This window comes from Athene cunicularia (assembly GCF_003259725.1).
Source record: "Athene cunicularia isolate RWA chromosome 4 unlocalized genomic scaffold, athCun1 chr4_part2, whole genome shotgun sequence".
Classification (NCBI taxonomy): domain Eukaryota; kingdom Metazoa; phylum Chordata; class Aves; order Strigiformes; family Strigidae; genus Athene; species Athene cunicularia.
In genome coordinates, this window is record NW_020799099.1 from 32940190 (window position 1) to 32962589 (window position 22400).

Below are 22400 nucleotides of genomic sequence, written 5' to 3' on the forward strand. Positions count from 1 at the left end.
CCAGCTCTGCCTTTTGGAACCAATTTCTCTTTCTCATTTTGATTTTCCTCCCCCCTTTCCAGCTCAGTTTCGTCAGCTACCTGTGCTTCAAGCCTGCCAGATTTATGACTCTTCCCCTCTATTTCCATTTTTTGCCTTAGGCCTTTTTTCCACTCCTCTTTCTCCAGCCTTGCCTTTTCCTCTGTACGTTTCCACCCTGATGTTTCATTTCTTCTGCTCTGCCCTCTGTCAGAGCTTGCCTTCTCTGCTCTGTCTGAATAAACTGGTGCTGGCTTCTTGCTCCAACTTCCAAAATCCCCAGCCAAATGGAGGTCAAGGGATTCCTTCATCAAGTCCCTTAGACACCAGTTTTGTGGAATAGTGGTTATTCAGTATATCTGGTTCTGCTGTGCTTCCAAGATTCATTTTCTGCATTTTGAAATGAACCAAACAGGAGTGAAAGGAAGATGCTGTGGGGGACACACAAGAAACACAGTGCTGCCATGGCCCAGCAGACTTCCTCAGAGTCTCATTTGCTGCCTGGAAAATCTTTGCCTTTACTGCTGATTATTGTTGATGCATCCGAATCAAGATCATTAGTGCAAAGGAATGGTTCTTGCTGTCAAATGGTCACCTGTAAAAAAAGTAAATAACTGTTATACTGGTGATGAGAGAAGTCTGATGTTGAAGACCCGTAGGTTAGTTTGTACAGATCCCATCTCCACATAGTAGGAGTCTTGTGCTGCACATAACCAGGAGCCTCTCAGGCTGGGATTTCCTGGGGGTGCTCCCTGGGTTTCACAGACAGCTCCTGTGCACAGAGGTTAAAGGTATGAGGAATGTAAATCACTAACAGGCAGGTAGGTATGTTGGCCTCCAAGCTAGTTGCGGGGAAACAAAGTTGCTCGAGGTGGGTCACAAGCTGAAGATGATTTTGCCACCTCATTTGGACACAGTGACTGCCCCGCTGCCTCTGGGCTTGCGTGGGTTTCCTTTGGTCACTGGAAACCAGCTCTGACGAATGCCTGAGGGCAAGATGGGGTTTGCTATGCAAGAACTGGAGTAGACCTGCTGCTCTCAGCACTCCTCAGCAATGAGTAAGTCATCCTGAAAACAGGTGGCAGGAAACTCTGCCTTTCTCCTGGGGAAAAAGTGATCTCTGTACCCCCTGGGTGCCCTCTGTCACCAGCCATGGCTGTGGTGGGTACCAAATGAGTTTAAAGTGAGATGCTGTGATGTGTTCTCACCCTCTCCCAGCTCCCTGCTCAGGAGGATGTCTCTGCTCCCTGTTGACACCCTGCACAGCCCCTCTCTGTGTAAACCCTGGATGCTTCCCCCCCGCCCCCATGTTGTCCTGCCTGCCCTTACCCGTGTGCCTTACAAAAGGGGCTTTTGTGGAGGTATGCTCGAGGGTGGTAGTTAATTTTTAGCTTCCTGTTCGCTGAGCCAGGAGTAAGATTTTAACAGGGACTGTGCTAGACCAGAGCTGTTTTGCTATTGCTTAACTAGTGCTGCCTGGCTCTGGGCCACTTAAAACAAAAGGCCAGACCCCAGAAAAGAGCAGAGCATGGCTACGGTCACTGGAAAACCAAAACAGGCCCTTTCTCCATGGAGCTCAAACACTGCCCAGGCCTGGGGTTTCAGAGCTAGAGAAACCTCTCCCATAGTTGGTAGGTGGAGGCGTTTGTTTGGGGTGGGGGCTTGTGTTTCTCCACTCAGGGATGTGGAGGGGAACTGGGGGGCATCCGTGTCATCTGACAGAGTTTTGCGGTGAGGGAGAAGCTTTCTTCCTCTCTGCTGAAACCCACAGCCACAGCATCCGCTTCTCGGGTGAGTACGATGACCCCAGGGACAGAGCTCTGTGGGCAGGCACTGCCCTGGGCTGTGCTGTCTGGACAGTCTGCTCTGGCACACCTCAAGGGAGGGGAAGGTACTAGCTGGGTTTGGCAGCCCCAGGATATGCACCATGCTTCATTCCTGAAAGTCCTGTTCATTTAAAGGCATGAATGCAGTCTGTGAGTTCATGACTAACTAGAAAATGAGATTAAGTTAACAAGGTATGCATTAGGATACCAGTGAGATTAAATCTCTCGATTTTTAATGACAGCAATAAAATACTCCTGCCTCACCAGCAGCTGGTGTTAGCCTCAGTTTCTCTCCTGCTCAAAGAGCACACTGTCGGGGACAAAGTGACCAGTACACAACTTAATGTCAGGGCCTTATCCAGGGCACTGTAAAGGGGAAAGCGAAGAGACCCCTTCCCAGGGATGCCCAGGTAGCAGAGCTGTGCAGTGCTCTGGCATAGACTCGCTCTGTCAGGCTGTTTTCAAAACAGCTGTTCTGCTTCTCAGAGTTTGCAGAAGATGTCTGATAGCCATGAGGACCGTGGAGAAGGTTTTTAAGTGCTCAGAGATGTAGGAGGTGCAAGAGCACAGGTCAGAAGCTAACCTCTGAGACAAGGGCCCCTGGAGAGATAAAGCCCTGAGGCTGTAAACAGCTCAATTTGGGCCAGCTGGCTCTGTGTGCAGGTGACAACCCAAGTACCTAAAGCAGCTACTGTGATGTGCTTTTCTAGATGAGAAACAGCTTAAAAAAAAAAAAAAAAAAGGTATTTTATTTGTTTTCTTTCTCTTTGATCCTCCACTGTCACTAACCTATCCCTTGGTGTGACTTGTATCAGAACGGCAATGGTCATGTTGTACCCTTTCTGCATGTAGTATCTGTATTTCCAGAGTCTGGTGCAGGCTCTGACCCTTAGAAAGGGCTGGTCACCAGTCAGCATGCCAGGCATGAGGGGAAGGTTTAGCTCAAGGTATGTAGCATGGCATGCTCTTTTTACACCCCCTTCTTGCAGAAACCATAAAGGAATTTATTTGCAGTGTTGGTAGCAAAGTGCTAGTATAATTAAATTCCGTTTATATATAAGTACCTACTGATAGCTACTAGTGTTTTCCTAACACTGCTGGATATTCAGTGTTTGTGTGCTTGAGAGAGACTTTTACTTGGGGTTGCTCTGGAGAGATACTTGTACCAGCCACAGAACATCTTCCTCTTTCTTTCAAGAGAGTAAGGCACTGCTCAGCCTGGGAGCCTGTTCTCATTAGTGTGAGCGAGGAAGAGCTTTAATCCCCTTTGCTGCAGGAATTGACACACCTTGCTGATGTGAAAGGCAAAGCATGATTCATAAGTCACCAGCCAGGCACTGGAAGGCTGCTGGAAAATCCCAGTTTAAAAGCCTTACATGTTACTGAAACAAAAGCAGTCTGTCACATCTCTGGAGCTGCTCAGAATTGATTTGTATTTCTTTGTGTTTTTTATAGACAAAAGAGCAATTCCGACCTCAGGTCCTCCTGACAGGTTTTTTTTTCTCCAAGGCCTGCAGGTGCAGAGGTGTTTGGTCTGAGGGAGGTGAACCTGCAACAGGCTTCAAACAAGCAGAGCCTGCAGATGGGGGTCTCCTGCAAGCAGAGCTCCTCATGTGCTGTGCACAAGGCAGAACCCTTCCAGTGGCGAACGCAACCAGTGGTTGGCTTAAACCACCTCCCCACGAGTTGACTGGCTCCATGATTTGCCTAACAAAATTTCTGTGCCTTTCCCTCCTTCTTTTTCCTTAAGAAGCCTCCAAGCCTTTTTGTACACCCTGACAGGCCACGGGGAGGCATGCTTGGGCTCATGACCCTGTCGCAATCGCAGAGATCACCATCAGCATTGGATGAATGCTAAATCCATGCTGTGCCCCACCCTCCTTGGACCTGTTTGACTGTGTTATCCCTTTGGCCAGGCAAAAACCAACCAGGCCACCGTAGCCTGGGTGTTATGGGTGCATCCTCTGCTGTCAGTGCAAAATGCAGCAGGACCTTGAAGTCTTGCCGAGTAATGGGGCTGGTTTAGATTTGATGCCTCGTTCGTGTGGCTAAGGAAGGAAGTGACTTATGTGCTTGTGACTGGATTTTCCTTGCAGGTTTGTGCTGGCAGGCAAGAGTGAAATGTGTCTGACGCCTCAGGCTGCACGCAGCTCCATGGCACCTGCCCAGCTGTAGGCAGCCAGATTTGGGGTGGGCAGGAGGGCACTGCTTGCAGCAGCACCCTGACGGTGTTTCGGGAGGGTAGGGGTGTGCTTTGACTGCAGAGGGAAACAGGCTCATCTTCTCTGTCCTTGACTTCTGCCCCCGAAACACAAGGCTAGACCTGTCACAGGCTCCACAAACAGACCTAGAAAAATAATCTGGTACTTGCTGGAAGTGTCAGGTCTCTGGGAAAACCCTTGCTGAGCCATAGCTGTCAATGTTGTGTTGTGACAAGTTGCCAAACCTAATGGGCCAAAAGATTGTAAAACACATGTGAGGAGACACCCTTCAGAATCCTGGCTTTCAGTAGGAATTTGATTCAAAAAGCTCTTCAGGCTTTTAAATATTTAGTCTTTCCACCTTCCCTTCTTCCCTTCCCAGGCTCTGATAGCGCAGAGGGATGGCCAGACAGGCTCTGCAGAGAGAGAGGGCCACAGCAGTGCACTCCTGTGTTCCAGTGCCAGGGGAGAGCAGCTCTCAGGCAAATGGGTATTGCTCCCATGTGGTCCCTGCCAGACCAGCCTCGTTCCACTTCACCTGATCTATATACAGTGCAAGGAGCTTGCTTGTGAGAAAATTGCCTGCTTTTGCCCAGCGGTTTACTCAGCCATGCCACTTGTGCTGCAGTGTCTTTTCTTATGGATGGAGTCCAGAGTATTCTAAATTCTTGCAGTAACTTAAGAAAATAAGATAAGAAGCAGCTGTTTGGGTTTTTTTTTAAGGTACATTGGCCCAGAAAGATTTATAGTAATAACCATTCAGCCCAGATCTGAACAAATTCAGAAGTGTATTATACCTAATTATACTAGTAAGGCTTTCCACTGACATTTTTGTTTAATGATTGACCTTGTTTGGAGAGCAGGGGAAAGTAAATCATTTGTTATTTCAATCCTCTATTTCCATCTTGGATTATACGTTTTTTGCATGTGGGGACACGTTGCAGGGAATTACCCAGCTGGGTAAAATGACCTCTGGCCAGAAGGTGCCTTACCACTTGCTTTCCTAGGCTGCAACTGTGCAGCCACATTGTGCTGCACTCTGCTTCTTTCAAAAGCTCTTAGGGCTCGGCTGTGTATGTGTTTAAATGCTTCGCCACCTCAAGAGCAATTGCAAATACACAGTGAAATGTCGAAATGGTCTCATGTTTGGTCAAGTTCTTCCACCGTTAGGAAATGCTTTTGCAGAGGAAAGTTTGACTATTTTCTTTGACTTTGAAGGAATATTCCACATCTTTGAGCTGTGTATGAGAAAGTGTATGTATCAGGTTTGTCAGAACTGAGTATTTCTGTGTAAATTTTAATATTACTTGAGATCGGAAGAGGTTTTGCCATGTCAAACAGGATCACAAAGCATGTGCATGTTGTGGCATATGTTCAATCTTTTGAAAACTGCATTATAGATTGGGGGAAACAAGTTGCTTTCGGTGAGCTAACCATCATTATAGGTTAGGGCAGCCCTTCCCAGACTGCTGGCTTAAACAGGAAGGGAGAGAGACGTCTGCTCCGACTAGAGTTTGACAAACCAAACTTGTCACAGTATTTTGATGCACAAACCATCTCCCAAAATAACTCCATTCTTGTGCTTCAGTTTATATTTGCAATTATACTTTGCAACAGGAAGAAAACTACGTTAATTACATTTCACAGAAGAAACATTTCTCTTCTGCTTTCCTAGAACATTCTGTAGGGAGATTATTACGTGGAAATAAAAAAACAAGCAAATAAACCAATAGCTGTTTTCACTGGAGAGCCTGACTTCTACCTTGCTGCTCATTAGAATAGGGCCTATGCTGAAGAGATTTCCTGGAGAGTAAGAGCTGGATAAACTGCACGAAGAATTGCTTCTGCTGGGCACAGACAATGTATAGAAGTACTGGTAGCCCCAGCATGACAGATGCTGACCCTACCAGGTCCCCACCGAGAGGGAGCATGTACATGGGTGAGACCCCATGGAGGTGGACCCCTTGCACAGCGTGCTTGGGTTACACCACACTGAGTAACCTGAAAGCTGTGATGTTGCTTCTTACATACAGAGATCCTGAGCAGGTGTCAGGCAGGAAGGATCCTCCACTTGGGGATTTCCCCCACACTTCTGCTTTAATTCCATCAAATTCAGAAAAGTTATTCCTCTGGGTTTCTATGACAAAAACTTGGAGTGGGATAAAACAACAGTGGATAACAGGGAGTTTGTATGGCATCACAAGAGGAATGGAGAGACACTGTCACTGGTCATTTCTAGAACTAACTTTAATACCTGTGTGTTTCTAATCCTTGTCTACCAGTGGCTCAGCTACTTGACCATCTTGCTGTCTTTCAGAGTTGATCACTGGGAGAAGAAATCACTGTGAGAAGCAATCACTGGGGGAGCTCCTTTTTCACCAAGAGGCACAGGCCTGTTCACTGTACAGTAAAGCAAAGACTTACTGGGCAGCAAAGTCTGAAACAGGAGCAGGGTGAGAAGACAGTGCTCTGGGGAAGCTTTCTCAGCTGTGAGCAGAAGGGTGATGGAAAAAACCTCACAAGCGTTGCCAGCAGGGTTATTTCTGTTTTAAAACCAGAATATAACTTGTTAATATCGGTACTGGAGGGGCTGGAATAACTGTGAGCCAGGATGCTGTGTTTATACATGGCCAAATTGTGTAAATGACATAAATAATCCTTCACCCAAAAACAAAACAATGGAAAAGCCTGTGCATAAATTAATTCTTACTATTACAGATAGGTGGTATAGTTAGGTCTCATCAGTGTAACTTTATGGAAAATGGCTTTAACACAGAATAACCCCAATTCAGGAGGAATAACTGCATTTGGCTAAATGCAAGCTGTTAAGCTCAATAGTATCTGAAGTTGGTCCTTCAGTCTGATTTGTGCAGGGGGTCAAAAGTAAAGGATGGTCTGTTTTCATTTTAAAAATCCTCAAATCCTCACCCTCTGGTATGTCCGTATATTTTAGTCTCTCTGTATTACAAATTCAGGCCTGGTAAAGTTGTCGGCAGTGTCTGTGTAACCCATGTAATAAAAAAGTTGCCTTCTTTCCCTGTCTCCAATGTGCAGTCGGTTTATGAGCAAACATAGCTGTTCTTCACTGAGGTCTGTGGTGAAGACTTCCTGTTAAAGATGCTTTAAAACTACAGCCAGAGAATGCAATTACTTGTTCAGGTTAGTTTCAGGTTAATTTATTTTTTCTTCTGTTTTGCCTCTGTGTTGTTCCTTGCTTTCCATGAGGATAATGATGGGAAATCATCCATGTGTTAAGAAAAATTGTTGCATTATTGTGAGTTCAGAGTGAGATTTTTTCTCTAGTATCTGTGCCTTGTCTGATGTGTGGGCAATATTGAGCCAGAAGCTGATACACAAAATGGACATCAAGTCTTATAGTTGTGTCTGTTTTAAAAATGTATTTCATAATCTTTACCTGGTAATAGGATGCAATAACTCTCTGATCAGTAAGAGAAAGCTTGTGCCCAGACTGTAGCTTTGCAAGATCAGAGCCATAATGAATATTATTTTTGCTGAAAATTATTTCAGTCATATGCTGTAACATCAGTGTAGGAAGGGCAGGTACAGTAGACATTAAGTTAAATGAAAGGCTGCTTCAAAAATATCTTGCCATGGCAGTTTTCATTTCTTATTATTTTGATGCTACTGGTTTTTTAGTTATTGGAAAACCTATACTATTCCTAACACCTCACAACCCCAGACAAGCCAGCGAGCATGCCTTGTAACTTGCCTGTAAAAGCAGCAGTGTTATATCCCAGCAATGACACTCATGGCACTGGCCAAAAAAAGCCATGGTGAGTGTTCCCTGGACAGTCCACCTCCTCTCACCCTTGCTCTGAGGCTCGGTCCTGCATTTCCTCTTGTAGTAATCTGTGTCAGACAGGACTGCTGCTGTGCTACACCGCTCCCTATCACAATAGGGTCGTTTGGATGAGCTGTTGGGGAATATGGTGTAGGGGAGAACTTTGTAGAGTAGGGCTGATGGTTGGACTCGATGATCCCGAGGGTCTTTTCCAACCTGAATGTTTCTGTGTGATTCTGTGATAGCAGCCACCTAGCAAAGAGGTAGGATGAATGAATCAGCTGATCAGAAAGACTGGAAAGTATACCTAAAAATGCCCAGTGCATCAGCCTGAGGCAAACGAGACATCCATGGCTGTGAATATTTGTTGAAATTAAGCCCTCCTCTTTCCATTGTTATGCAAGCCTGAAACAGGGGGCTTGGACTAGCCTCTCTGGGACTTGCTGTGGTCTAACTCTCTTTTGCTCTTGATTTTTTGGGGTTTGTGTTCTTTCATGTGACTCAGAATGCCAGAATTTCATTTGGTCCAGAAAGTGGAATTTTAAATATTAACTGTATGCGCACAGGCATGTTACTATCACAGAATCACAGAATCATTCAGGTTGGAAAAGACCCCTGGGATCATCGAGTCCAACCCTCAGCCCGACTCTACAAAGTTCTCCCCTACACCACATCCCCCCACAGCTCATCCAAACGACCCTTAAACACCCCCAGGGATGGGGACTCCACCCCTCCCTGGGCAGCCTGTTCCACTCTCTGACCACTCTTTCTGGGAAAAATTTTTTCCTAATGTCCAGTCTGACCCTCCCCTGTTGCAGTTTAAAGCCATTCCCCCTTGCTCTGTCACTAATCCCCTGTGAGAAGAGCCCAGCACCAACCTCTCTGCAATGTCCTTTCAGGGAGCTGCAGAGAGTGATGAGGTCTCCCCTCAGCCTTCTCCTCCTGAAACTAAACAGTCCCAGCTCCTTCAATGGCTCCTCACAGGATTTATTCTCCAGGCCCTTCCCCAGCTTCGTTGCCCTCCTCTGTGCTCGCTCCAGCACTATATATGTGCATCTCTGTGTGTGTATTGCTGTGGCTGAGCCGAAGTGAAGCAGTGCTGCAGGAAGCCTGCTCTGGTCAGACTTTCAGCCTGGAATGTAGTTCTGCTTGAGCACAGAGAAAAACACTGCACGGTCTCTCTGTACCAAAGCCTATCCTAGGGAAAGCTAGCTTATTTTTGCAAATGCATATAGAAGAACCCATTCTGCAGAAGTAATTTATGTAAGCAGCCAGCTCTGGTTTTTGCCACACTGTTTTAGCACAGCCAGGGAGCCTGGATAAAAATAGCTTGATCAATAGGCAGTTGCCTGCACTATTAAGGCAGTGCAGGAGTAGGAAGTGTCAGGGATGTGGGCAGCAGCGCGGTCCTGCAGGGCTCAGACTCCCGTGGGCTGCGACTGCATCAGTGCCGATGAAAGTACGAGAGCCAGAATTTCTGTAGCACTTCCTTCAGGGACCGAGTGCCATAATAAACATTTTTCAGCATCTTCCTGAGGGCACAGAGTTATCTGCTGACAACCTTTCTCCTTAGATCTTTGATTTCCAGTCTGGCTCAGCCCATGTGCCTCTGGCCTGTTACTGCCCTGCTGCCTGAGGTGAAATCAACACAGCTCCAAGTTGTGCTTCCTCATTTTGTCTAATCAATTGCTTAGATGAGATTTAGTCTGTGTTTCAACATCAGTTATTTTGGGTATGGCAGATCAAGTTTCTCCATGCAGAACGGATGTTGCTTCCCAAAATTGTTTGTCATCCTCTGTGTTCACATTTTCCGTGGGTGAGGAGAAGTCATTTGACTTTTTGATAAACAAGACTCAGTGAGGAAAACAGCAGTTCTGGCTTGTTACTTATTGACTGGTAATGTCCTTCCTCATGCAAAAAGCCCTGGTGCTGCACATGCTCCTCAAGAGTTAGTTGCCCTGTCAGCTGCCCCTTCTTATTGTTTGCCTCAGAGCCTACTGATTACCAGTTTCTTAGGCTTGCCTTTCCTCTCTATGCAGGGCAACAGCGATTCTCGTCCTCCGTGCTTGCTTTTTCTCAGAATGGGGCTTGGTGAGCGTTTTCGGCCGAAAACGTGCACGTTTGCACTTCCCCGCCAGAGAGAAGCTGTTAGCCGGGAATTCTCTTGCTGGTTGTGACCGCTGCCCGGAACGCTATGCAGGGCAACAGCGATTCTCGTCCTCCGTGCTTGCTTTTTCTCAGAATGGGGCTTGGTGAGCGTTTTCGGAAAAAAAAAGAAAAAGAAAAAGCACCTCCCTTCCAAAGAAAGCTGGTAAGCAAGGAAGGAGGACAGAGGCTTGCCAGAAGTTTTTTTGCTGCTGTGCTCCCGTACCCCACACACTGTCGGTCCTCCTGGCTATCCAAACTCATTCTGCCTCTGTGCTGGACAGGATCAGAGACTGGCCAGTCCAGGAGGTGACAAATCTGGGGAGTAACGGCACATGCCCTGCGTACATGAGCTGCCAGTTCAGCAAATAGCACAGAGGTTCTTTAAACCAGAAAAAAAAAAAAAAAATTGCATTCCAGTCCTGCTAAAAGGAAGGCAGGAAGGAAAAGAAAACGGACTGAACAAGGCTGGGGGGAGGAGGGGCCAGGGCAAGGAATGAAATGATGAAAATAAACCTTTTTACTTTTTCCCAGACACTTATATTACCCATCATCTGAACTATTCAGTATATTGATTTATCCTATTTACTTGAAAAATTATACAATTAAGAAAACTGATATCTCCTTTGACTTGTTGATGGTAATACCTGTCAGGTGTGAGTTACTACTTCCCATTCCATTAAAAAAAAACCTCAATTTTTCAAAATTTAAAGCATTAATGCAATTTTAATATGCAAAACACAAGGAGAAATTGCTGGTTCTGAATGATGTTCTCTGCTGGCACACTTGTTGTACAAGAGTGGCTACCTCAATACCAATTAAGGTGAAGTATCCTGACATGCAGGAGATATCACAGCTTTCCAAGCCAGAACCAAAATGATCCATTGCTGCAGTGTTCCTGCAGAGCTCCTGCCTGGATGGGCTTCGAGGGAAAACAGCCTCATCACCTCCAAGCCAGAGCAAGCTGTGAGGAATCTCTCTGTGACTCAGTCAAGACGGCAGAGGCCTTGACCCTAGCATGCTGGTTTTTGGTTCCCCCACAAAATCAAATCAGCTTCTCGACCAAACAACTTCCTCCCCAAATCCAGTCCCCAACCCTTTAATTTCCCTTCATCAGGCCCACAGATGGGTTTTTCCTCCCACTCCACCAGCAGAGGCTCCACACCCCAGTGCACAGTGCCTGGGAGATGTTTGCTTTCACACTGACTCAGTTCTGCATTCGTCCTACCTCAGACCACAGCAGTCCTAGACCGAGAGTTAAGAAAACTGCTCACAACAAAACCCGAAGCCATGTGAAATCTGAAGGGTTTCTGGTGTGTAGCCCAGCTTGGGGCTGAGGTCACAACCCATCCTATCAGTCCTGCGCTGCTTGTATAGCACATGCTTCACCTTCCTCAGACCTTCTGGAGGTGAAAAAGTCAGGGCAGGCTGCAGAAAAGATGCTTTGCTTACAGATAACCACAGATATGCAGGCTGCAATCCTGCATTGCGTAATGCCCGGCACTTCTCCAAATTGTTTTGTACTGGTCCCTTCTGGGGAAAAGTGTGCCTTGTAAAAGGTTTGTCTCCGGGATTGGTAACAACCTTTTTTTGGACTCTGCTCCTCATGCTGTGAGTCTGGTGTGATTGTGTGTGGAAACAGGACATGAGCTCGACATGGTATATGTGGAATGCAAAATCAAGGCTGCTGCGTGACAAGGACTACCAGGGCACAGTTTGGGCTCTCTGTTGTGCAGTACAGGGTTGCAATGCTTCACTCAGTTACACACAGAAGCGGTGCATGAGTGACTGCGGAGGAGGAGTTGGCCCATCATCTTCCCTGTCCACCTCTTCTCTGTCGTGCTGTGCTGTAATCTGTTCTGCTTCTTACAGTGAAGGAGTGGCTCTTCATGCTTCGCCAGTGGAGCTTAGTGAAGATGCAAGCAGAGGGGTGCTGGATTTGCAGAATCATTCCCATAGTGCCCTGCCAAAAGTCCCTGCACTAGGTGGAACAGGCATCTTGTGACTTTCCAGCAGTTTCACAATGCAGAGCAAGAAGATGCTGTTCTTTCCATGCCCATTCTGCATATTCAGATGTTTCCATTCAGACGTTTCCATTCAGATGTGTCCTTTCTCACTGGGAGGACAAAATTTTGCAGTAGGATAGGAAACAGGGAACTGAGATTGCAGGGCAGGAGGGAGGGAAACTACTTGTCACAAAGTTTTTGCAATGATTGTCTAAAAAGCAATCTTCTGCAAAGCTATTTCCTACCATCAAATTCTCCTCAGTAGTTAGACTATGAGCCCTGAGCCGGCAAACTGATGGTTGCTTTCCTGTGAGGTGATTTAAGCACATGCACTTTGTGTGCTTTCCTTGATCCTGGAGCGTTATCTCTGCAGCAGCATTCAGGCTTCAGAACCAGCATCTTAAGAGAGCGGATTGAACTCAGCTCCCATTGAGTTGCTGAAAATCTCATCCTCCTTTTCTCAAACAATTGCTTTTTGAGGGTTGCATACATCACAAAATGGCACAGTCATGAAAACATGATGTACACCACATATACTTTCACTAGTTGCTTTTGTTTCTAATAGTAGTTCAGACTATCTATTAAATTTTCCAGCTGAAACAAATGCAATTCTTTTTCTGTCAATTCAGAGCTGAAACACAGCCACAAAACCAGCACTGGAATATCTGGTGTTTTGCTCTTCACACTGGTAACTATGATGACCTGAAAAAAGCATAAGGTTTCTGTGCTGGTTGAATTCCTGCTGCTGCTGCTCCATGGACTTCAGTATTAAAATACATGGATTTCAACAGGAAAAAAAGATCTGGAAATTTTGTTTTTTCTAGCTGGCTGTAAAGTCAAGGGAGAAAACGTCAGTAGGGCTCCATTTTAGGAAGCTACAGACAGCTGGACTGTATTTATGCTGTAGCAGGAGTGGCCACTCCGCTCTGTGAAAGCTGGGATCTGACTGAGGCTGTTCAGCCTACAGGATTTGTGGGCCACAGATGCATATGGCAGTTTCTCAAATATATTTTTTTTTCTTCAGTTTCCAAAGCTGTTCCTAAAAAGGCATCTGAAAATATTAATAGGTAGCAACTAATCTCAGAAGTTAGAGACAAGCGAGTGGGCTGTCTTTATGCAGAGGGAGATAGACTGTGCTATTTGTCAAACAATGTCACTTTCTAATATGTTGGCTGCTTACGGTGGGGTTGTTTCCCAGAAAGTCTCTGTTCTGTCCTGATTAATCACCTACTGCAGGTTTAATTAATTCATTAATCACCTACTGCAGGTCAGTGTTGTGCCTAGTTCTGCAACCTCGGCCCTGGGAACAGCTAGAGCTGACTCTGGGAAAGTAAGATACTATAACCCCCTTTATAGGGGAGGGCAACAAAGGTGGTGAAGGACCTGGAGAATAAATCCTGTGAGGAATGATTGAAGGAACTGGGACTGTTTAGTTTCAGGAGGAGAAGGCTGAGGGGAGACCTCATCACTCTGCAGCTCCCTGAAAGGACATTGCAGAGAGGTTGGTGCTGGGCTCTTCTCACAGGGGATTAGTGACAGAGCAAGGGGGAATGGCTTTAAACTGCAACAGGGGAGGGTCAGACTGGACATTAGGAAAAAATTTTTCCCAGAAAGAGTGGTCAGAGAGTGGAATAGGCTGCCCAGGGAGGGGTGGAGTCCCCATCCCTGGGTGTGTTTAAGGGTCGTTTGGATGAGCTGTGGGGGGATGTGGGGTAGGGGAGAACTTTGTAGAGTCGGGCTGAGGGTTGGACTCGATGATCCCAGGGGTCTTTTCCAACCTGAATGATTCTGTGATTCTGTGAATAGAGCTCGCCTTGCCAACTAGTCATCTGAGCTGCACTGCAGATCAGAAGTGGCAGAAGGAGTGGAAGGTCACAGACCCCACCTTGTTCTGAACTGCCCTGTCACTCCACTAGAGGTTTTGCTTGGGAGAAGCTTGCTGCTGCTTGTGTGATTGCTGCTTTGGTTTGGAAATGCTCTAAGTGATGCAAAACAAAAGACCCACAGTTGTGCTGCACAGCACAAGTTATTGAGGTGCCCTGCTCAGACATGTAAGGAGCAAATCTCTGCTGTAATTTCTTTATCGAACAGACCTGACACCATATCCTTTCTGCATGCTAAGTACTCTCCTAGGCCTGCACACAAATGCTGTGGTGGTCTGCATAGTCTATTTAAGAAGCAAAAGGTTTTTTGAAGCCTGTCAGCTGCTGAATATAAGCTTTTCCCTGCTTTTGAAGGTTTAACTGGGAAAACTGAAGAGCTTTTGGGAATATATGAGTCAACATGCAGAGTTTCCAAGGTACTTTTCAGGAGTATTTTATGGTAGCAATGCAAGAAAATTTTGGTTTTCATCTGTTTTTCACAGAAACCACTGTTTACTAAGTCCACTTCTCTTCAGGATACTCTAGTTGCAAACCAGCTGTTTCTAAGAACACTGCCAAGCTGGGGTTCCTTGGGGCTTTTACTTGATAGAGTTCTTAATGCTGCTTAAGCTCTCCCTCCCAGTCTTAGTCTTTGCCACCTAGAAGATGCTGCTCTGGTCTACCCCGAGACTCATTTTTTGGTGAATAAATCTAAACAGAAAACAGCTCACCTGAAAGACTGGGCATTACTGCAGGCAGGCTGGGTTTTCTCACACCGGCCAGAGGTATGGCTGGGCATCATGCTGATGTGTCAGCTCAGGATCACGTCAGTACACATCAGAGGTTGTACAGGGAGGCACTGATAGTGCTTCTCGACACAAAACAGCAGCCTAACCACATGGAAGAAATTGTGGTCAAAAGCTTTGTTTGACAGGATAGGCAAGTAGAAAATGTTACCTACATGCAACAAATTATAGCCTGTCATGGTCACGCTCTGCACAGACCCTGACAGTTGTTAAAAGCTGAAATCATGTACCCTCCCACTTGTACAGATTCAAGCAAGTTGCTTCTGCTGTGCCACCGCCAGCTGAGTGCTCTCTCCAGAATTAGGCATTTCAATGTGAGAAGCAAAAATGGTGAAAGTTCCCCCCTTTCTGCCCTGCTTGTTCCATATCACTGAGAGGGCGAGAAGCACTATCTCCTAGCAAGGCAAAGGATGCCTCAGCTAGACGAAATGATTTGCAGGATGAATAACCACATAATGATGGGCATGAGGCAAGTGCTAAATTTACTACAGCTCTGTACTGACTGATCTTGCATAAAATTAAGCCATTCAGTACTAACTGTCACTTCATGTCCTTCTGGATTATGGCAAAACATCACTGTTGTTCCTTAGCTCTTACAAAACCAACCATATAGCTTTGGCAACAGTACTCAGAAATGCTGCCACCTCCCAGCACACTGGAAATATCAGCTATTTGCCAGAAAAAACTCCCTGGGGCTCACATAGTGTCTCTTCTGGGAGACAGGTGTTCCAGGCACTCACAAAACTTTTGCCTTGAAAAGCCGCAGTGATACTGACCTGTACAGGAAGATCTTTAACAAACTGCAGGAAAACTGTTGTTTCTAATGGCCCTAGGCTTCTCCATCAGCATGCCTGATAACTGCTGCTGAACTTGATGAAACTTGTTTATAAGTCCCGACATAATAGGTATTTTCCTGGAAGTCTGACAGACAGCACTATGCCATTGTGCAGACTGCAGGTGCTGGAAGGTTCTTGTTCTGGCCAGAGAACAGGTCTATGGAATGTTTCAGTATAATGCTGGTTTTCAGTTCCATGTCTCTTGATAATTGGTAGAGAAAGTAGCTTTTTGCAGGCTTAAAATCTGATCCAGCGTGTGTGGACAGGAGAGCAGGACCCAGCGCATCCTGTCCCACATTCAGTGGTATGAGCCACCATGCTTCTCTCTGTCACAGTTTCTCACTCTATCAGATAGAAGCAGTTTTTTCTTACCCGTCAGTGCAAGTTGCACTGTTCATTTGTATTGGTGGCTGGGATCAAAGGTACTCAGCTACGTAAGGGTTCCCCGGAGGCAACAACTGTGGCCTTTCGAAGCAGTTCTACTTACTAAGAGTGGTGTATTATAGTCTGGATGTATTAGCTACTACATAACGATCAAGCCCAAACTTCTAAATAGCACCCACTTACAGCTCGAATACTGCATCTGCATGCAAGGGCTTCAGTAAACTAACCGGTTTCCAGAAGCACTGAGCTGCAGATATAATGGGAGATGACATAAACTGTCTAAATCTACGGAAGATCACGCTGCTGAAATCCTAGTTATTGAAGGCTTTTTTTGCTTGCAAAGTCTTTCCCGAGTGAGTAAATAATAATGGTCACAGAGCTCCAAAAATAAAAGCTAGGATAGTCCTTATTCAGGTGGATGCATATGTGGGTTTATGGACATGCAGAACTATTAATGATACAATATCTTTTTATTCTATTCTCCTCCAAGGATATTAGAATATTAAGCAGACTAAGTTAAACTTCTAGCTGTTGCTGATCTCAGCTCAAAAATATGTATGATGATGTGATGGGCAGCTTTTGAGCTAACTTGGGTACATTTCTCATGATGTTTCTGAACATGCCACAGAAGTCTTAGTAAGCACAGGATAACTGGTAGCATGGGCTGGTGTGACAACAACATGTTTATTTCATTGCAGCTTGACTAAGGACACATCAAACATTAACTGGGTATTAGAAAATAGAAGAAAGGGAACTGCTTTGAAACAATTATAAATATTTTGCCCTTTTAAAAGTGCTGCTTGGAATGTTTTCCTGTGTTTGTATGACATCTCATTGTCATTCTAGAGAAACACCAAATGGAAGAGGGGCTGAGTGTCTTACAGCACATCACAGATGAGGCAGAATCTATCAAAGCTATGACTGTCCAAGACAAGTGCTGCCAGAATAGATCTGTTGCCCATCAGCAGGGTTGATGCACTGCTCCATGGCAGACATGGAATTACATCCCATTATGTCCCTTGCTTCCCAATACTAGCAATGGCACTCCCCATACTGAAGCTATAGCTGCCTTTTTTTTTTTTTTTTTTTTCCTTAAAAGGGTTCTAGAGCAGATTTGGGGCAGCAGACAGCTGTAGCTGGTGACTCAAGAGAAACATCTGAGAGGGTGAATGAAACTAGAAACATCCAGGAGGGATACTGATGAATAGAAAAGGAATGAGAAATGGTGCATAAACACTTTTTAATTGGACTATCAGTGGCTCTTTTATACCTTTACAAAGAAGTTTCTGGATGCAGAATGCCTATCGAAGACACATTTTATTTTTTTTTGACCCAGGTCAGACCAAAAAGGCAAAAGACCATATTCTGCACCCTCTGTTTGTGATTCCCGGTGCAACGTGTACCCTGGAGAATAAATCTCTTAACTTTGTGGAAGCATCAACAACTTTTGGGGGACTTATGTTTAGATCTCTTTCTTCTTGCACACATTAGACATTCTTACCCCCTACAGAACAGGGCGTGAAAAGTTTCTGGGAAACTGGGCTCTGCCTTTTCGCAAAAGGAGGGCAGACATGCCCTGAAGTCCTCCTACACGATACCAAATGCTGTGCATTCAACAGACCTGCCGGTTAATGATCCTGCCCATAAGTAATGTTTTAACCATAGAGTAGCTTTTGTTTGCTTCAAAAGCCACAAAGCCAAAGAGGAAGTGTAGGAGAACGTGGGCAGGACGGTGGCCAGGAGCTTCATGACCTCATCTTTTTCCGCCACATGGGGATTGGTGGCTGTGCCTGGGACAGGGTTTAAATTCCCCGAGGTTGGAGATGTCAGGCAGTTGGGGACGAGGGGAGAAAGCCAGAGCTGCTGAGACCCAACTGGCTAGAGCTGCTGCTAAGAGTGCTCTTGTCACAGCTGACTCCTCCAGCACCAGAAAAGGTAAGTTTTTGCTTTTTTGCCTGACATGTGCCATTCTGTCTGCAGCTTTAGTCAAGGAAGCATTGGGCAGATCTTTGAAAGCTGCTTTGCTGGGCAAGGATGCTTGATGCTTCTCTGTGGAAAAAGGTATGCTTTTGTAGGAGCCAGACTGCTTCAGCGATGCGACGTATTATACATAATCACAATTTTAAACCAGTGTGCTGATAGATGTCAGGAGGAGGTTACTGTAAACCTTGCCACTGAATCAAGTGTTGGAAACTCCAAGCTGGTACTTTAACACAGAAAGCTTCCTCCCTTGTGAAACCACTGCCTGGCGGTGTCCCTGTTTCTCCTGGCAAGCTTGCAGTTTGTACTGCACACTACTGAGTGGATGGGACATGCACCCTGATCTGTGTAACTCTTGAAACTGCAATACCTCTAAGAGAGTGTCCAGTGTCAGGGCCAGCCTTACTAACATATTTTAAATGTGCCTTTAGTAGCCTTTCTTTCCTGCTATGTTTTACTAAAGTTTTAAATGCCTCGTTCATCAGTAAATCAGTTTAATTTCTCAGGGATGTTCCTTATTCTAGGAACTGATCTGTCAGCACCTAAATTTACTCTCCTAGTTTCAGCAGGTATCACTAATTTATCAAATTGCTAAAACTGCAACGTGAGCAGGTGTTTTACTTCATCTCTTGCTTGGAAGCACAGGTTATTCTGTTCAAACTTCTGGAGGGGGAAATAAAGGCCTATCAATAAAAGCAGTTTATGTTCATATAAACTGAGTTTACGCACAGTGACTCCAGTTAATAACTATTTTTAAAATAACTGAAAAGAGAATCCAAGTTGAGTTTGTTTTGTCCTGTCTCTTCTGACAAAATGACATTAAATGAACAAAGATAAACCAAAGCTGATCTTTACTGCACTTTTTCACGAAGCTTTTCCTTTGCCAGTACAAATCAATAGATGACAGGAGTCTGCTCACACCTTCTCTGTGCGCCTACTCTCACCACTGCTCAGTGTTTCTTGGTACCTGTTTTTAAGGTACTTTAATTACAAATCCAGCTGGGTGGGGAGTGGTGATGGGAGAGAGAGGAAAAAGATTGTCATGGGCAGGTTGAATCCTTAGCAGAGAGCTGGTCTCAGCACAGTGAAGTACCCCAGGAGCAAGAAAAAGTCCATGGCATTTTTGTGGTATTTTACCTTGCTGACTCACTGTTCCAAAATACTTTCTAGGTAAAACATCACAATGAAGGTGGCAGTACTGTGTTTATGTCTTATCAGCATCACCGCTGCATGGCCAGTGAGTAAATCACAAATGCATATCAGCAATCACTTGTGTATTTTCGTATTAACAATAAATTAATACTGACAAATGCTTTTTCTCCTTTTTCCCTCAAGGTGAGTAAATCCAAGCAGCGTGCCATTTCTGCCAGCTCCGAAGAAAAATATGTAAGCTCTTTTTGTCTTTCTATTAATTTTCTTTAATAAATCCTTTTTGATTTTTTTTCCTTGAATACACATTGTCCGATACTTGTTTTTTGATTGTAGCCTGCAGAACAGGCCCTCACTTGGCTGTTATGAGCCAGTTTCTCAGGTAGCTGAAGCAGAGAGCCACTGATGTCACTAGACTTTTGCCATGTTAAGTGTCCTGGTTGTGGACTTCTGTTAGTTGTGTCTCTGGACTAGCATCAGAAACGGTTTTTCTAAGTGAAAAATGTGTAAGTTGTCAGTTAAATGAGAAAAGGATTGTAGCATGGCACAACCCACATTCATTAGTATGGATCAGATGACAATATTTGGTGTTGGAAGAGCACTGTAATCCAATTCCCATAATTTTTTGTAGTGGTGAGAGTGAATTGTATTAGTCTTGTATATGATTTATACTCCATAGCCAGCTACTACCCATGTAAAATCAATTCTTTGCTCTGAGAATGAGCTACTGCATTTAGTTTAGACTCTTCATGATGAGGGAGATAAACCACTCTTGGTAAACGGACCTGAGAATTAGCAGAAATTATGGTCATTAGATATAACTCCAAATTTCAGTCAATAAAAATGAGCTGGAGAAAATGATCAGAAATTCCTCAGTGGGAGAGGCACATCTTCTGGATTATACTGTTTGGGTATAATGTTCATCTGGGATCATGGCTTGTTCTGAGTCCTCTTCCTAGTGCGATGAACGTGCTGTACAAAAGGAGTATGTATTGCAGATGCCACATCTGTCTGGAAACAGAGTTTGTGATGCAGACACACTCTTGCATGATCCTTTTTGGATTAAAACCACCTTTTTGTTTTTCTCTTCAAGGACCCCAGGGGCCATCACTCACATAGATATCACCACCACCGCATGAATTCTCAGTCTTGGGAGAGACTGCAGCACCCGCAGAATGATCTGGCATCACCTCAGCAGGTATGGGAAACTAACTGGAAGAGAAAGCAGAGCATCTTTCCATGCCAAGATTTGCAAGTCAGGATTAAGTGTTAAAGAATAGACAACATGCTGATCAGCTCTACTGTATAGACCTTTGTATGCTAACAGTTAATTTTATGTTGTTTTCAGACTCTTTACTCTTCAGAAGAAAGCGTGGATGTCCCAGAACAACCAGTAAGTGTTTTGAACAGCAAAATGTCAGTTGAATGCTGCAGGGCAGCCAGTGTGTAGCAGCACTCATTTTCCTCAATCAAATGCGGTTCTTGTGGTAACATCTCTCCCTAAATAAAACAAAGCTTCAGGCAGGGTGAGATGAATTCAGAGCAACTCATGCACATAGCTCCTCAACAGTGTATAAACCCTGGATGAGGAGGACAAATACCAGTCTGCACAATCTCACAGATATGTTCATTTGCCTGATGCATAATAAATGTTTTCCAGCACTTTCCTGATGTGTCAAGCAAGAGCAATGAAGATGTGGATGATGATGATGATGATAATGATTCCAATGACACGGATGAATCTGATGAGGTTGTCACGAGTTTTCCCACAGACATTCCAGTAACTGTACCCTTCCCTCCTTTCCCTTTCACCCGGGGAGACAACGCCGGCAGAGGCGACAGCGTGGCCTACAGGGTGAGGGCTAAAGCCACAGTGCTGAAGTCTAGCAAACTCCGCAAAGCTGCAAAAAAGGTAAATAGCGCTAAACAGTGGTACCCAGGTTTTTTGGAAAAGGGTAGTGAACTTAAAAATGAATGTGTTACTTTAGGGGCATCAGTTTTGACAAAGGATTGGTGAGAAGAAAGTAGGTGTAAGTGAATTAATGTATTTCCTTTTTCTGGAGACCCCAGATCAGGGGGTATTGATGGCTGTTGATATGCTGAGGCAGGAACATAACCTGCTGCCACAAGCTATGCAATGCTGCAATTTGTCCTTGCATACATGAAATCTGAGGCCAGGATCAAACTCGAGTTTCTTGTAATGCAAAAGGTTCATATAACTCCATAAAAGACCACAGTGTTTTTTTTCCAGGCAGTGATGTATCATGCAGGCTTTGAGTGTCCCTGCAGCCTGTGCAGCTTGCTTTGGTGTAGTACAGCAGTACCTGTTGACAGAGCAACTCCTCAGGAGTGACGATGACTTTCTTGTTTTGCTCTCTAATGCAGCTCATTGCGTATGATGCCACCGAGGAGGATGAGAGCGCCCTGGATGCAGACAGCCAGCAAGCAGGGCTCTCCCGGGAGGATCCTGCTGCCCGTCGCTCCCTGGTCAAGCACGCCATCAGTGGGGAATGGGCTGACAAGAGCCACGCACAGGACAGCAGCGAGCTGGACAGCAAGCAGCGTGACCAGAGCGTGGAAAACGACAGCCGGCAGAAATTTGATAGCCATGAGGCAGAAGGAGATGATAGTAGGGCTGGTGTCAGAGGGGAGAGCCACCAGAGTGCGGAAAGCAGGGAGAGCCAGGTCCACGTTTCAGCTGAGAACCGCGACGATAACAGCAATCAAACGTTGGAGAGCGCAGAGGATGCTCGAGATCATCACAGCATCGAAAATAACGAAGTCACCCTTTGAAGGGAGACACGTGTAATGTTTCCCTTCAAGTCCTACCTAAGGGGAGGGGGGGAGTAGCTTCATTTCGGGTAACTGTAAATGTAGAGCACGTGGTGACTTACTGGGTTTGGGGCAGCTTGTTTACCCGGTGGCCTCCCCTGGGCCACCAGCCCTCCGCGCTGCAGGTCCCGCCGGCCTCATGGGATGCAGCGGGCCGCGGCGTGGGGCAGCCAGGCAAATGCTGCCGGCCGCACGGAGCCAGCGTTACCTCTCTGGCATGCTGCTCTCTCTACTGCCAGCCTGTATTTTGCTGTAACTGGATTTCAATAAAAACCACAAAACCCTGTACCTGTGGGCTGCGGCACTGGCTTTGCTGGGTTGGGGCAACGGGGGAGCTTTTGGGCTGCGTGAGGTGCTTTAATACCTCTCCTTCTTAATATTATGTGAAATAGCTGTTCCCCCGCCATTTATTAAGCGGGTAAAGCCCCTCCACGGGGCCGCCTCCTGCTTTTACCGAGGGTGAGCGGTGAGCTAGCCTGCAAGCACCCGGCGCCGGCCCCTGCACCTCTGCCACAGAGGCGCCTGGCGGCTTCCCGCCCCGGGGCTTCCCGCC

At 45.7% G+C, this 22400-nt stretch overlaps 2 protein-coding genes across 3 annotated transcripts in view; both read left to right on the top strand.

Annotated features, from left to right (window-relative positions):
* The window catches only part of LOC113479585 (AF4/FMR2 family member 1-like), a 320468-nt gene that overhangs the window by 153314 nt on the left and 144754 nt on the right, over positions 1-22400 (top strand). The gene's annotated exons all lie outside the window — the stretch shown is intronic.
* On the top strand, positions 16680-22135 carry SPP1 (secreted phosphoprotein 1). Of its 2 annotated transcripts, XM_026847747.1 has the most exons (8): positions 16680-16693; positions 17771-17821; positions 19037-19103; positions 19202-19252; positions 20109-20213; positions 20364-20408; positions 20676-20927; positions 21401-22135. In XM_026847747.1, exons 3-8 carry the CDS (start codon positions 19050-19052, stop codon positions 21806-21808), a joined length of 915 nt encoding a protein of 304 aa, XP_026703548.1. In that variant the 5' UTR covers positions 16680-16693; positions 17771-17821; positions 19037-19049; the 3' UTR covers positions 21809-22135. The 2 variants fall into 2 exon arrangements, with proteins under 2 accessions (XP_026703548.1, XP_026703547.1); XM_026847746.1 differs by lacking the exon at positions 16680-16693 and having other exon boundaries at positions 17701-17821.

Bases quoted from the DNA above. Each gene is read 5' to 3' on its own strand.
- SPP1 (XM_026847747.1), top strand. From the start codon at position 19,050: ATGAAGGTGGCAGTACTGTGTTTATGTCTTATCAGCATCACCGCTGCA. The intron at 20,214-20,363 runs GTATGGGAAACT...TGTTGTTTTCAG, and splicing joins ATCTGGCATCACCTCAGCAG to ACTCTTTACTCTTCAGAAGA. The intron at 20,409-20,675 runs GTAAGTGTTTTG...AATGTTTTCCAG, and splicing joins TGGATGTCCCAGAACAACCA to CACTTTCCTGATGTGTCAAG.